This window comes from Podarcis gaigeae, assembly GCF_964106915.1.
Source record: "Podarcis gaigeae genome assembly, chromosome: 4".
NCBI classification, from domain to species: Eukaryota; Metazoa; Chordata; class Lepidosauria; order Squamata; family Lacertidae; genus Podarcis; species Podarcis gaigeae.
This window is the reverse complement of record NC_139677.1, coordinates 11,010,623-11,025,855: the sequence shown is the minus strand read 5'-3', so window position 1 is coordinate 11,025,855 and position 15,233 is coordinate 11,010,623. Positions and strand designations below refer to the sequence as shown.

Sequence of the window (15,233 nt, the reverse complement as noted above, 5' to 3'; positions counted from 1 at the left end):
GGGAAAAGTATCTTCAAAACTTAAAGTGTAAGCATGGACACATTCTTCCTTAACTCCATGAGAGAAAGGTATCTTCAAAGAGAAAGGGAAAGGTATCTTCAAAACTTAAAGTGTAAGCATGGACACATTCTTCCTTAACTCCATGAGAGAACATCCTCTCAGAAAACTCTAATTAGTGCAATGCATCTGAGCAGATGTGTTTTGATACAGTTCATGGATCAAAAACAATCTTTTATCAAGGTAGTATCGTTCTCATTTACTACATAGGTGATCATGAAAGGTATAGTCAAAAAAGTTTCTTAAGTAAATAAAAACTTAGCTCATTTTGATACATATTTATCTGCCAGATGGGCCTATACTAAACAGTGCTATTCCTTAGGCCAGTTTATGCAGCCAGATCCGATTTGCTCTTCCCCAAGGATATTACGCTCACTAACCAAAGTTTCCATTTAAGATGTAAGACACTGGCACAAACTGTCCCAGTTATAGAGATAAGACCTTTGGGTCAGTAGTTATTTGGATCTCCTTTAGGATTAAAAACTTTAATCCAAACTATAGGGATTATGGATGAACAAAGGACATGAAATTTTAATCCGAAGCAAGAAATATTTTTAAAAGCAAGGCACGTAATTTCATTGTGATTAGAAGTTTTCCAACACACAAATTAACACTGCCACCTCATTGAGCCTATTTTGAAAAACTTTGTAGTTCACGCAACAGCACAGATCAGCTGGCGGTCATCCAGGAAAAACATCCTTTAGAATTGCAACCTATAAATTTAACACACCTGGAGTACGTAGCAGCTACTTAAAAGTTCTCAAGCAGATCCCCATAATTGTCTTAAGGTTGACCTCAAGGTTAGGAATGTATGTGCAGCTACATTCCTATTTTCTATTCTATGTGATTGTCCAATGCTAATGGCTTAGTAAGCATCCTTGAAAACCACTTTTCCCCACATACTTGTGTGTGCCAGCATTACTTGAATCTGCTGTCCATTCCTGCAGCTCTACAGCAGGCATCCCCAACCTTTGGCCCTCCAGATGTTTTGGCCTACAACTCCCATGATCCCTAGCTAACAGGACCAGTGGTCAGGGATGATGGGAATTGTAGTCCAAAACATCTGGAGGGCCAAAGGTTGGGGATGCCTGCTCTACAGAGTGCTACAGTGAGGGTAATAAAATAAAATAGTAGGTGGGGGAATCACTCAGGAGGGCTGCTCCCACGTTTAAATGCAACCATTCAAATCAGGGCACATAATGAGAACTTTAGAATAATTATTTACCACCCTTATTCACCCACATTGGTTCCAGTGCATACATCAAGTGTCTCTGTAAGTCAAAATTGAAGGCTTGGAAAAGAATATCATTCCCTCACACAGTTAAAGGTGAAATAGCTTAGGTTTGAAGCATTCATTTCCCTGTGCAGATAACCTTTTCAGCGTTAGTAAAAATCCAGGTATATCCCAGGAGTTTCAGGCATCTTTGTCAGCCTGAAAGACGTCTGAGGCAACTCAGCATAAAATGGGTTTGGGGGTTTTATTTTGCCTTTTTTGTCTTTATACCACACCCCCCCCCAAAAAAAAAGTCATTAAGAAAAACTACATGCCCAACTTTGTGCTGTTTGAATGAGGCAATGGGATTTCTTCATAGCCTATTTTCATGAAAGGGTATTTCATTGGCAGAAACCAATATTCCAAGTTATAGAAGAGGTAAAATTGATGGTCCACAGCCACTTCATCAAATATCCTCAAGAGGTTCAGAAAGAACTCTTTGGCGGAATGATAAGGTTTGAAAGGAGAATAGAAGTCTCTAATGGCCAGAGCTAGCGTTTTGTTTCCGTGTGGTCCAAATATAGCTGTTTCATTTCCAAAGCAGGTAGGCTCTCCACTGAAGAGAGTAATAGTGGTGTAATTTGTTTGTATCTTCTTAAAAATGGCCCCCAGCTCGGCCAGCTTTTGGTATGTCCTCTGGACAAACTTGGAGCATTCGTAAGGCTCAAACCACACTCTGGCCTGCTCCTCCGGGCTCTCTTTGACCATCCACGTCTCGTAGTAAATGCCAGTTTCGTTGTCGTATTTCACCCATTTCGCCATTTGATTAAACATAGCTCCTGTGCAAGAAGAAGAAAACACAATATCACACTACGGGAAGGAGATAGGAGAATCATATCTGCACAGCTGAATACTATCTGTGCTTTAAAATACTCCTTAATTCTGCAGCCTTTCCCACCTTTTTCTTCAAGCAGCTCAGCGGAGCGTACATGCTTCCCTCCTTGTTTAATCCCCACAACAATCCTGTGAGGTATAGGTTAAGCTGAGAGACACCCAAGGGCTCTCAGTCGGCTTTATGGCAGAGTATGGGCTTGAACCCGTGTCTCCCAGGGTTCGTCGCACTAACCACTACACCCCACTGGCTCTCAGTGTTCCCTGACAGGCTGGGCTGATGCTCCTATGCAAGCATAGCAGTCACTTTTTGAAATTTATTTCAGAAGGAACACCAGAATGCCTGGTATAAGCACATGACAACACAGAATCTGTGTCCATGAAGTGTTCAAATCTGAAGACCTCTGGAGATCTTCCCAGCTTCACAGAAAACAGAGGAATGGCTCTGTCAGGAGTTCAACCTACACTCGAGTAGGACCCTGGCAGAGACACATGCCCAACTGGCATGTTCTCTCCCTCCTGGTCAATCACTCGGGAGCTTCAAAAGCTTTCTTCAGCCCGAACATCCCAGCGACCGATGCCAACAGACACCGGCACAATTAGGGATCCGCAGAGTTTGAGCATCTTGCGTAACAGACCTCAGCAACTCAGCATTTTGGCTAATCTACTTTATTTACATATAAACACACACACGGAGCACTGCAACATGGCTCCCTCTCTCTCTAGCATCAGACAGCAAAGAGCAAAAGAACAAAGGACAAGAGTCCCACTTCAGGGAACACAGTAACACAAACATCCTGTCTTTGTCACTTCCCACTCTGTGGAGTCAAAACATAGACCGTCATGTGATAGACAACAATCCCATAACTGCAATCATGGAGCAGGAATTCTAACACTAACCACATCTACTCAAATGAAAGTCTGATTAATTTCAGCAAGGATTGTTCCCAGAAAAGTCGGATGAGGATTGCAGGCAATTTGCAAAGATATATGGATATACAGTAACACCCTCAGATTGCTTACTGGCCTGAACCAAGCCCAAAATAATAATTATGCACCAACAACTTCTGAATCCCCACCATGTCAACAAGCCCCATGACAATGTTTGCATGTTTACCTGAGATTGTGGTCACCAGAACCAAGGTCCCGTTCTCCTTCCAATGAGCGTCATCTATTCCTTCATAAAAGCAGGCGGCCCCCTGATTGCACCAAAAAGGGGCCAGCAAATTGGGCCGTAGATGAGGAAACGTGCAGTTCCCCAGCTGGAACAGCTCATACCACTCCATTGTGTAGTTCTTCCCCAATAAGGAGCTCTTGAAACCGATAGCGTCGTGCATGATCTTCTAAAAGAAAGAAATAACCAACACAAGTGAAGGCATGCCTTCGTTCATCATTCCACATTTCTTCCCTCTATAAGGACTCTAACTCAGGGGTGGGGAGCCAGTGTGGTCGGACCAGAGCTCTCATCAGCACCACTCAGCAATGGTCAGGGACAATGGAAGCTGCAGTCCAGAAACGTCTGAAAAGCCACAGGTTTCCCCTTACTGCTCCAAGGCAGTGTAAGAAATTGGCCAGGCACATTTTCCGGCTGGCGCGGGTCCAATTGCGACCACATGGAGCTCCCTGGATGCCGGGTTGGCAACTGAAATCTCTCTTTTCTCCGATAATTTTTATTAAATTTTCTGTTTTACATCTTAGAATATTCATTTAAACAACCTTAAAATATCAATGATATCCCTTCCTCTTTCTGAGGTTCATTTTGCATAACATAAATCTCTGCATATTTTATATAAACTAAACCTTTCAGAATTGCATCATTACATCCACCAAAACTTATTTACACTGTTGAATTCATCTTAATGCTGGCCACGTTTTCAAATATACACAGTTTTCCTCCATATAGTCAATAAACATTTTCCAATCTTCTTTAAACACCTGTTCTTCTTGTTCTCTTATTCTAGATGTTAGGTCCACAAGCTGTGCATATTCCATCAGCTTAAGTTGCCATTCTTTGGTTCGGACCTCGCTCGTTTTCCATTTTTGGGCTAACAAAACACAGGCCGCAGTAGTGGCATACATCAATAACTTTTTTAGACACCTGGGAATTTCCCCCAACAAAAAGGACTCTGGTTTTTCGGGGAAAGTACTTTTAAACCTTTTTTTCAATTCATTATGAATTATTTCCCAATACTCTTTTACCCTTTTATGGACTTTTACAGGTCCATCACATATGATAGATATATGGCGGCAACTGACATTTCCATCTGGCTGACCCCTCCAGCTTTCTTAAGCAGGTACACAGAAGAGCTTACTCATTGCATTTATATCCCCCCCTTTTTTCTCTCCAAGACGTACATGGTTCACCCCCCCCCTCAGTTTATCTCTACCATGACCCTGTGAGGGAGGTTAAGAGGCTGTGACAGACTCCAAGGTGAGCTTCATGACTGAGCAGGGATTCAAACCCTGATCTCCCAGGTCCAAGTTTAACACTCTAACCGCTGCACCACCTTGGCTTCCTAGAGTACTACCGCTATATAAAATAAGTGAATAAATATGGGGAAAGGATCTGAAAGTATTTTCCTGGAAGCTAGGAATTTATTTTGAATTGTTTTATTGGATGCTTTAATGTGTTATAAATCACCTTGTGATTTTAAAAAATTTAAATTATAAAGCAGTACAGAAATAAACAATAAGAATAATGAATTGCAGTGTAAAAAAAAAATCACTGCTGAAAAATTCTATCGTGGTGGTCATAACCTAGGTTTCAGGTGCCATCTGGTGATTAGCTTACATATCTGAGTTTTTAATACTGCTCTAGAATCCTATGAACACTTACATGGGAGTAAGCCCCACTAAATACAATTGAGACGTGAGTCTAAGTAAACACAGAGAGGATTGAACGGTAACAGCAAGGATCAGCAAACTTTTTCAGCAGGGGGCCAAGTCCACTGTCTCTCAGACCTTGTCGGGGGCCAGACTATATTTTTTGGGAGGAGGGGGGGAATGAACAAATTCCTGTGCCCCACAAATAACCCACAGATGCATTTTTAATAAAAAGACTCATGTAAAAACACACTGATTCCCGGACCGTCCGCAGGCCAGATTTAGAAGGCGATTGGGCTGGATCCGGCCCCTGGGCCTTAGTTTGCCTACCCATGGGTAAGAGTGTGACCCACTGCATGCATACTCAGAAGTAAATCACACTTAATTTTCAATGGGCTTTGCTTCTAGGTAAGTGTGCACAGAGCTGCCACAATCTAGAAATTGCAGACTCCAAAACAAAACCAACTATGAGAATCAGTGAGCCATACTTTGCACAGCTCGTTAGGCTAATTGGCCAATTATGCTGTTGTACTGGGGTTTTTTGTAGCATGCCATGGATGGCAGGAAAGGCAACACTATGAATTCTATAAGATAACAAAGCAATCTGGGGAAATGGCGCAGTTCCAAGAAGTGGACGTCCCATGATTTCTCTGCAGGAACAGAGAAACTTTTACACACTGAATAACTGGAAGGAGGGAGTGACTTACTGTCACATGCCAGTGACTGGCACAAGCCAGGAATAATAATAAAACAAAAAATAAAAATCGCCCTGAAAGTGCCATTTAAAGATTGCTTCTTTCAAAGCTGTTACTTAAAAATTCTCAGAACATTTTCTAACACTCTCCTGTTGCCAGAAAAGTGGTAAACAATGTTTTCTGAACATATTTACACGGTCTATAGTTAATCAAATTAAGAATGTCAGTTCTGTATTGCACTTTTTGAAATCTAGGTTAATTGGGATGCAAAAGGCTGACAAAACAGAGGAGGAGGAGACACATGTGACCTTACCATATGACCCAGGAGATCTCCATATTTGAATTCCCAGACAGGCGCCTGTAACCGAAATACTTCCAGGACATCGTCATCTCTCATCACCGGAATGGGAGAGCCAGTTGGGCAGAAAGTGTAACGAGCCTGACAGTAGGCATCTGTTTTAGGGCGGTAATCAAAACGCCTGCATTAAAATAAATGTTGTTTTTTTTAAATTTTCGTTTAAACCCAAAAGTTCAGATTTAAAAAAAGAAACGGCCATAAACTGGAAGTCATTGCTTGCTTGCACATCTCTTGAGTTTTCTCTCTCGCAGAGCCACATCCCCTAATTATACTTAATCTCCCCATTTTGAGACTGCTCAGCCCCTGACAAGTCACGACTGCGTGCACATGAGCAGTGGTGTAGCGTGGGTTGTCAGCACCCGGGGCAAGGCAAGTAATTTGCACCCCCTAACCTGTGGATTTGCGCCCCCTAACTTGTGGATTTGCGCCCCCTAACCCTAACCCCAGATGTTGCGCCTGGTGCAGCCGGCCCCCCCTGCACCCCCCACGCTACGCCACTGCACATGAGCCATCTGTGTTGAAAAAGCGTCCCATCTGAAACCCTGCATTGCTCACACCTGGCTGTTAACCATAAGGCTGGTGGTTCGAGACCACCCAGGGATGCCTGTAGGCAGGATTCCTGCACTGCAGCGGGTTGGACTAGAATTCAGTGTTTCCCAACCTTGTGCCTCCAGATGTTTTTGGCCTACAACTCCCATCATCCCTAGCTAGCAAGACCAGTGGTCAGGGATGATGGGAGTTGTAGGCCAAAAACATCTGGAGGCACAAGGTTGGGAAACACTGGACTAGATGACCCCTGGATCTCTTCCAGCTCTACAATTCTATGATCCCACTCTGGACACCTGAAGCTCCACTGACACAACAGGACTTCTTCCTTTCCTCCCCCTGGCACCCCCTCCCCAAATATGCTCAGAGGGTACCTCAGATTTGGGGGGGGGCAGGGGAGAGGAGGGGAAAGTTCTCCTGCGCAAGCACAAACCTGAACGACAGGATTGCATGCAACCCCTTTGTTCCAGCCCGGATGCTTGCAAAATCCTAATTTTTGGACGGGGAGCCCAAACCTCTCTTGGAAGTGAGCCATCACCGCACCTGCTATAATAGGCGGTCGCGGGGGGGGGGGGGCGGGATCCTGCCCGACGACCCTCTCCCCTCCCCTCTCATTCCTCTCACCTGTAGGGCACAGGCCACCCCTGCTGCCCCGGAGAGCCGCACGTCGAGCTGCAGGGCGTCTCCAGCTGCAGTAGCAAAAGCAGCGTCAGCCACAGACGCGGCGGCTCCCCGCCCGCAGCCATGATGCAGCTCCCCCGCAAGCAGAAAGCAAGCGGCGCAGGGCAGGCAGGCCAGCTCCGCTTCCGCGTTCCTCTCTCTCGCCCGCCCAGCAGTCAGCTGAGCAGAGTTCAGCCCGTCACATGCCGAGGGGTCGGGCACATGCTTAGTGCGGAAACCTCCGAGGCGCTTTTGGCAAGAGCTTCTGTTGTCATTTCCCTCTCCTCTCTGCCTCTGGTTTCTGTCCCGCGATCGCGATGGGGGAATCAGATCTCCCGGCTCTCTCAGCCCCGCTGGGTCGTTTTTTGTTTGGAGAAGGAAGCCTTCATACGGAGGGTCACCTGTCCTGGAAGCTTCAGCAGAGATTCCTGCATTGCGGGGGGGGGGTTGGACTAGATCACCCCTGGCTCCCTTCCAGCTCTGCAGTTCTATGATTCCATATCTCTGCTGTAGGTTTTTTTTTTGGGGGGGGGGTTTAGATGCAGTGGCCGGAGAGCGAGTGGGTCGCCTTGCACAAAGCGTCGGATCCGGGGTTGCAGTTTAGGCTTTTAAAATCCCTTTTAGCTCGTTTCAAATATGTCTTAGCTACCCTTAGACCAGACAATTTCGGAGAGGTGTTGCAATCAGCACAGATTACTCTTACAAAGGGATAAACTAAATATCATCATATTCACACGTGAAAAGCTTTTTTTGGACGTGCACGCCGGATCAAACCGCATGTAGTGTGATTATCCTCTTATGTGCTGCAAAATCAGCGCGCGTTGCGCTCAGAAACGAAAGGGGAACAGACGTCTTTGCATCCCAGGCGCGACGCCGTTTCCTGAAGGACGCGAAGTCTTTCCTGTCCTCCCGTCTCCAAGGGTCACAGAAAGCGCCGCCCCGAGGGCTCTTCTTCCGGACCAGCAGGAGGCGGGTGGGATCCGGCACCAGATCCTTCCTTCCTGCGGCCTCTTCCTCCGTGGACGCGGGGGACCCGCGGGCGAGGATGGGGAAGCGCGTGGCCGTGGTTTTGGCTGGCTGCGGGGTCTTCGACGGCAGCGAGATCCACGAAGCGTCCGCAGTCCTGGTGCACCTGAGCCGGGCTGGAGCGGAGGTGAGGCTGGCGACCCTCTAAAAGTGCAAAAGGGGGGTATTCCTTGCAGGGGTGTGTGTGGACTAGATGACCCCTGGGGTCCCTTCCGACTCTACAATAATAGGATTGTTCCTCCTCTCGTGCCCTGCCGAGCAAAATCCGCCCAACCCACCTGCCCACGCTTAAACTTCGTGCGCGCAAGCACACAAGCAAGGAAACTGCGTGCAAGGATCTCTTGCGATTTCCTCAGGATAGAATCATAGAATTGCAGAGTTGGAAGTGTTATAGGACCTCTAAGGTCTCAAATATAGGATAAATGTGGATAATTGCACAAGGTAAACGCACATAAGTATATACAGTCATACCTTGGGTTGAATATGCTTCATGTTGAGCGTGTTCGAGTTGCGCGTTACTTCCGGGTTTCGCTGCTCGCACATGCGCAGACGCTCAAAATGATGTCATGCGCAGACGCGGCAAAAAGCGACGCGTGTGTGCGCAGATGTGCTGTCGCTAGTTACGTTAACTTAAAATGAAAACACTATATTCTTGTTTGAACTGGGGTAGATAATAAAGTCAGTCTTTTTTTTTAAAAAAAGTGTCTATATTAAAGGCAACATTTAGCCCTGTTTTAAAGATCTTGTTTGTGATCTTGCTACCTAAAATACCAATTAATGCTGAAATCCACATGCTTTGTCATTTTGGAATTTCAGAAACCTCTTGAAATGTTGATACTTGCAAAATTATCTTGCTTAAAATTGGCAAAAAAAACAACCCCATTGTTAAGCTTGACTCTTGCAACTAGCAGAGGTACTACTTTGTAACACAAATGTATTTGTGTTCCCTTTTCTTTTTCAGGTAAAGATATTTGCACCAAATATTGAGCAGATGCACGTTGTTGATCATTTGCAGGGTAGTCCAAGTGAAGAAAAGAGAAACGTTTTAGTTGAAAGTGCTAGACTTGCAAGAGGGGACATCCAGGATTTGGCTGAGTTGAAAGTCGGTGAATTTGATGCAATTATTTTTCCAGGTGAGCATTAAAAAAACAACAACTAATCAAACCTGCAATCCTATATGCCTGGGAGGTAGCTCCATTAAATTCCACAGGATTTGCATTTGAAAGGACATGGTTAGGATTGCGCTACAAATGAATTAGTTTAACACTCACTTATTTGTGAACCGTAAAAATCATTTGCACCAGTTCAGTGTGCTCAGCACTGTGAGCTGGGACTCTAGAACTAGATTCTAATACTGCACCTCACTGCAACAATACTCTCTCCTGCAAAGCATAGTGCATTTTATTTACCATTTTTTTTGCTCTATAAGACTCACTTTTTCCCTCCTAAAAATTAAGGGGAAATGTGTGTGTGTCTTATGGAGCGAATGCAGGCTGCGCAGCTATCCCAGAAGCCAGAACAGCAAGAGGGATTGCTGCTTTTACTGCACAGCGATCCCTCTTGCTGTTCTGGCTTCTGAGATTCAGAATATTTTTTTTTCTTGTTTCCCTCCTCCAAAAACTAGGTGCGTCTTGTGGTCTGGTGCGTCTTATAGAGTGAAAAATACGGTATTTAGGGTATTAATTTTTTATACACAAATACACAACAAAAACCAACCAATAATCCCCATTTCTACATTCCACATTCATTTATTTTATTAATAAATAAATTTAAAAAATGAAAGTGGTTTGCACAGTTCTAATGCACACGATAAAGGCCACATAAAACATTTTTTGTTTTGGTTTTTCAATTATTATTTTTTATTGCTTTTCCAAATTTATAAGAAAAAGAAAAGACATTACAAAACAAAAGAAAAACATAAAAAGAATTATTTCTTCCAAAACCCAAATTGCCTTACATTGTTAATTGGCTTCCTCGAGTCCCCCCAACTGAATTTCATTGTACCACCTTGTAACAGTTCTCCAAAATCACATTTCTATTAAAATTGACTCCTTCCATTTACTATCCTCCTCTTTTATTAGTATTCTAGTCCTTAATGTTTTACAGCACATTCTTATTCTAAGCCTAAGCCTATTTATTACTTTCAAGTGACTTCTAATTATCTTATATTACAATATTTAGCTAGATGTTCTTTAAATTTCTTCCAATCTTCTTGTGTCTCCTCCTCTTTCTGTTTTTTTTTTTTATAATAATTTTTTATTGTTTTTACAAAACAGAAAAAAAACAAGGAACAAGGGTATAGGAAAAACAAACAAATCACAAACAGATACATAAAAAATGACTTCCCCATACCTCCCCTTCTCTGCATCATTATTTTGTAATGTGTCAGCAACCCTTCAGTCAATTTCTCTATATATTCTCATTAAGTTTCCCCCTTTAATTTACGATTTACAGCTGTAGTTCTTTGTTTCTAGCCTCTCGACATCTTAACCGTCCGATATTTTACAATAGTTCTTAAGGTATACTTTAAATTTTCTCCAATCTTCCTCCACCGCCTCCTTCCTCTGGTCACGGATTCTGCCGGTCATCTCTGCCAGTCCCATATATTCGATCACCTTCGTCTGCCATTCCTCCAGAGTGGGTAGTTCTTGCATCTTCCAATACTTTGCTAAAAGAATTCTTGCTGCCGTGGTTGCATACATAAAGAAAGTCTTATCCTTCTTCGGTACCAATTGGCCCACCATGCCCAGAAGAAAAGCCTCTGGTTTCTTTGAAAACGTCCATTTAAGGACTTTCTTAATTTCATTATAGATCATTTCCCAGTAGGCCTTAATTTTTGGGCAGGTCCACCAAAGGTGATAGAAGGTTCCTTCAGCTTCCTTACATTTCCAACATTTATTATTGGGCAAATGGTAGATCTTAGCAAGCTTGACTGGAGTCATGTACCACCTGTAAATCATTTTCATAATATTTTCTTTCAAAGCAGTACATGCTGTGAATTTCAAACCGGTGGTCCATAACTGTTCCCAGTCAGCAAACATAATGTCATGACCAACATCTTGTGCCCATTTAATCATAGCTGATTTTACCGTTTCATCCTGTACATTCCATTTCAGCAGCAGGTTATACATTCTAGATAAGTTTTTTGTATTGGGTTCTAACAGTTCCGTTTCTAGCTTTGACTTTTCACTCTGGAATCCTACTTTCCTGTCCAGCTTGAACACTTCATTTATTTGGTGGTAATGTAGCCAATCTCTAACTCTATGTTTTAATTTTTCATAGCTCTTTAATTTAAACTTTTCTCCATCCTTTTCTAACATTTCATCATATTTTAACCAGTTTGAGTCCATGTTAAGTTTTTTAACTGCTTTTGCTTCCATTGGTGATAACCATCTGGGGGTTTTATTTTCCATTAAATCTTTGTACCTGATCCAGACGTTATACAATGCCTTCCGTACCATATGGTTTTTAAAACTCTTATGCACTTTCACCTTGTCATACCACAGATACGCATGCCAGCCGAGGTTATTATCATAACCTTCTAGATCTAAGATGTCTGTGTCCTCAAGAAGTAGCCATTGTTTTAACCAGCAGAAAGCTGCTGCCTCATAGTAGAGCCTCAAGTCCGGCAGGGCAAACCCCCCTCTATCTTTTGCGTCTGTTAAGATCTTAAACTTGATTCTGGGCTTTTTGCCCTGCCAGACAAATTTAGATATATCTTTTTGCCACCTCTTGAAACACTCCATCTTGTCCAGAATTTGTAGAGTCTGAAACAAAAATAACACTCTCGGCAATACATTCATTTTGATAACAGCTATACGGCCTAACAAGGAAAGTTTCAGTCTAGACCATATATCTAGATCCCTTTTAACTTCTGTCCAACATTTCTCATAATTGTCCTTAAATAAATTAGCATTTTTTGATGTTAAGTTTACCCCCAGATATTTAACTTTTTTAACAATTTCCAAACCCGTTACGTTTTGGAATCTATCTTTTTCTTCCGGTGTCAAATTTTTCCCCAACACTTTGGTTTTTTGTCTATTCAATTTAAATCCTGCCACTTGACCAAATATCTCAATGAGGTCCAACACTCTTTTCGTACTCTCCTCTGGCTGTTGTAATGTTAAAACTAAATCGTCTGCAAATGCCCTTAATTTATAGTGTTTCGCTCCGACCTGAATACCTTTAACCAGCGGATCCATTCTAATCATGTTTAACAAAACCTCCAGGACGGATATAAACAGGAGGGGAGACATAGGGCATCCCTGTCGTGTACCCTTTTCTATTGATATATCGTTCATCACCATACCATTCACAATTAATTTTGCTTTTTGTTCTGCATATATCGCACCTATACCATTTTGAAATCTTTGGCCTACCCCCATTCCCTGGAGATTCTTCATCATAAAACTCCAATTGATATTGTCAAAGGCTTTCTCCGCATCCACAAAGATCAAAACTGCCTTTTTGTTAATGTCCATTTCCAACAGTTCCAGAATGTCTAAAATATTTCTCACATTACTTGACATATATCTCCCTGGGAGAAAGCCTGTTTGGTCCTTATGAATCTCCCCTATCAGCACTCTTTTAAATCTTTTTGCCAGAATGTCTGCAAAAATTTTATAATCCACATTCAACAGTGATATAGGCCTATAGTTTTTTACTTGGCTTTTGCCAGTCTCTGTCTTTGGTATAAGTGAGATGAATGCCTCTTTTGTGCGCACTGACCCCTCTCGCTCTCCAGGCTTCAGCGAAAGCCTGCATTCGCTCCATAGGACGCACACACATTTCCCCTTCATTTTTGGAGGGGGAAAAGTGCGTCCTATAGAGCGAAAAATACGGTAAGCGTCGCCTCATTGGGTGACAAAACAGCGGCGCTGCTGTGTTGGAAGAGGCAATAATGGGAAGTTTCTTCTTGACATGAAGGAGTAAGCTCTTCTCTTCTCTTCTCCCCTCCCTTCTAGGGGGCTTTGGCGTAGCGAAGAACTTGTGTTCCTGGGCCGTGGAAGGAAAGAACTGCACTGTCAACAACCTGGTGAAGTCCACCCTCGAGACGTTCCACAGCGCGAAGAAACCCATTGGCTTGTGCTGCATCTCCCCTGTGCTGGCAGCGAAAGTCTTCCCAGGCTGTGAAGTCACCGTCGGCCACAACAGAAATGTAGACGGGAGGTATGGAATTTTGTTTGGCGCATCATCTGATTCTGTGCGCATGCTGATTCTCTGTCAATCATAAGATCCACCTGCTACAGTGATGTACAGCTTTCCCCAATCTATCGTTTTTCTCTGTTGGTTGTTGCTGATTACACTCATTGGTCACATTGTACAAAAGAAAAAGCCTCAGAACAACTTAATCACTTTTATATGTCCTGTTTTAAAAGCAGGGGGGGGAAAGTACCTCAAGTTAAGAACTTAATTCGTTCCGGAGTTCCATTCTTAACCTGAAACTGTTCTTAACCTGAGGTACCACTTTAGCTAATGAGGCCTCCTGCACCACCGCTGTGTGATTTCTGTTCTCATTCTGAGGTAAAGTTCTTAACCCGAGGTACTATTTCTGGGTTAGCAGAGTCTGTAACCTGAAGCGTCTGTAACCTGAGGTACCACAGTACAATACAAAAAAATGCTCTTCCTGTAAAATATTAATAAGGACGAGTCCCATCCACCCAATGTCACATTATATCACATCACGATATACCGACATATTACAATGTCTGAAATAAGGATGGAGTTGGTTTTCAACTTCCAGCTAAACATCAAGATATACTGATATATGACAATGTTCAAAATAAAGATGGAGCTATGTAGAGGCATTGGCTGGCTTCACGGTTTTTAGCACATTGTGATTTTTGCGTAACACACGCACACACACCATGATTCGCACAATATATTACCAGGTCAAAAACTATGAAGCCGCTATCACGATATAGACTTCAAACTGGTTTGGGGCGATATATCGCCAGCCCTACTCTGCAGTCCACTTGGGTGAGGTCCATGCAGAAGGGCCTCTGATGAAGACCACAGGGTCTGGTTCATACCGGGGGGGGGGGTCCCTTGATGTATCGTGGTCCTGAGCCTTCTAGGGCAATAAAGGTCAAAGCCAGCACTTCAGCGGTGAGGGAAAAGCAGTTCTTGTTTAACTTCTTTCCCTTGCAGGTTTCCTGATGCTGAAACAGCTGCGGCTATCGAAGAACTTGGCTGCAAGCACATCTGCAAAGACGTGAACGAGGCCCACGTGGATTCTGCAAACAAAATAGTCACCACTTGCGCGTTCATGTGCAAAGCCCCTTTGCATCAAATTTTTGATGGGGTTGGAACCATGGTTACCGAAGTCTTGAAACTGGCATGAAGGGGGAAAGCCAGGCTTGGCGGCAGCTGGTAGATGTGTCAACAAATGACCCTTTGGTTAAATACGGTAGAATTAATAAAAATAATTAAGCCACCGAGATCAAGAGTCTTTCTTCAGTCGTTGGTATTTTGAACCTGGTCTTCCTTCTGTCCTTCCTCTTGAGATAATCAAATGGTTCTCTCTGTCCAAGACCAGTTTTACTGGAAAAAGTGATGACTGCTCTCTCAGATGGGTCGTCCCCCCCAGATTTTGCAAAGCAAAGAGAAAGAGAAACTGAGGCTTAGCGTGACATAAAGATCTAATTTTCTATTGACAGCTTCACTTTTGGTGACAGCGTATTTTTGGAAATTCCAGGCTGAGCTGGCCCTTGAGGTTTGGTTCAAGAATATCTGGAACGTGGCTATTTCAGAGCAACTAACTAGGCTTAGAAGGGTTGTGAAAGGTGTTATAAGGAGGTTCCCCTTCTTTTCATATGTAAGGGAGGTAGACAGCAAATTCCCCCCACTAATTTCACAAACATATCTGTGGAGAGCCTAAACTGACCATTAAAGCCCCAAGACTATGTAAAATGGTGCTATAATCTTAATGCTATGTTTATTATTTTTGTGTGTGGAGACTATT

At 43.3% G+C, this 15,233-nt stretch overlaps 2 protein-coding genes across 3 annotated transcripts; one reads left to right on the top strand and one right to left on the bottom strand.

The window, feature by feature from the left end:
• Positions 1 to 1,573: 1,573 nt before the first annotated feature.
• On the bottom strand, positions 1,574 to 7,416 carry CLN5 (CLN5 intracellular trafficking protein). Of its 2 annotated transcripts, none has more exons than XM_083737883.1 (4): positions 7,208 to 7,416; positions 5,993 to 6,132; positions 3,279 to 3,504; positions 1,574 to 2,109 (listed from the first exon to the last, which is right to left on the bottom strand). In XM_083737883.1, the coding sequence occupies exons 2-4, from the start codon at positions 6,074 to 6,076 to the stop codon at positions 1,598 to 1,600; spliced, it is 822 nt and encodes a 273-aa protein (XP_083594009.1). In that variant the 5' UTR covers positions 6,077 to 6,132; positions 7,208 to 7,416; the 3' UTR covers positions 1,574 to 1,597. The 2 variants fall into 2 exon arrangements, with proteins under 2 accessions (XP_083594009.1, XP_083594008.1); XM_083737882.1 differs by having other exon boundaries at positions 5,993 to 6,158; positions 7,208 to 7,346.
• Positions 7,417 to 8,262: 846 nt separating this feature from the next.
• Positions 8,263 to 14,707, top strand: LOC310844090 (glutamine amidotransferase-like class 1 domain-containing protein 3, mitochondrial). Its single transcript, XM_083737891.1, has 4 exons — positions 8,263 to 8,396; positions 9,231 to 9,402; positions 13,234 to 13,438; positions 14,420 to 14,707. Exons 1-4 carry the CDS (start codon positions 8,289 to 8,291, stop codon positions 14,610 to 14,612), a joined length of 678 nt encoding a protein of 225 aa, XP_083594017.1. The 5' UTR covers positions 8,263 to 8,288; the 3' UTR covers positions 14,613 to 14,707.
• The last annotated feature ends 526 nt before the right edge of the window (positions 14,708 to 15,233 follow it).

What these genes read in the sequence shown, in the direction of transcription:
- CLN5 (XM_083737882.1), bottom strand. Translation starts at nt 7,329, where the DNA reads ATGGCTGCGGGCGGGGAGCCGCCGCGTCTGTGGCTGACGCTGCTTTTG. An exon ending in GGGTGGCCTGTGCCCTACAG is followed by an intron (nt 6,159 to 7,207) that starts GTGAGAGGAATG and finishes ATTTTAATGCAG; the next exon opens with GCGTTTTGATTACCGCCCTA. An exon ending in GAGATCTCCTGGGTCATATG is followed by an intron (nt 3,505 to 5,992) that starts GTAAGGTCACAT and finishes TCTTTCTTTTAG; the next exon opens with AAGATCATGCACGACGCTAT.
- LOC310844090 (XM_083737891.1), top strand. Translation starts at nt 8,289, where the DNA reads ATGGGGAAGCGCGTGGCCGTGGTTTTGGCTGGCTGCGGGGTCTTCGAC. An exon ending in TGAGCCGGGCTGGAGCGGAG is followed by an intron (nt 8,397 to 9,230) that starts GTGAGGCTGGCG and finishes TTTCTTTTTCAG; the next exon opens with GTAAAGATATTTGCACCAAA. An exon ending in AACAGAAATGTAGACGGGAG is followed by an intron (nt 13,439 to 14,419) that starts GTATGGAATTTT and finishes TTTCCCTTGCAG; the next exon opens with GTTTCCTGATGCTGAAACAG.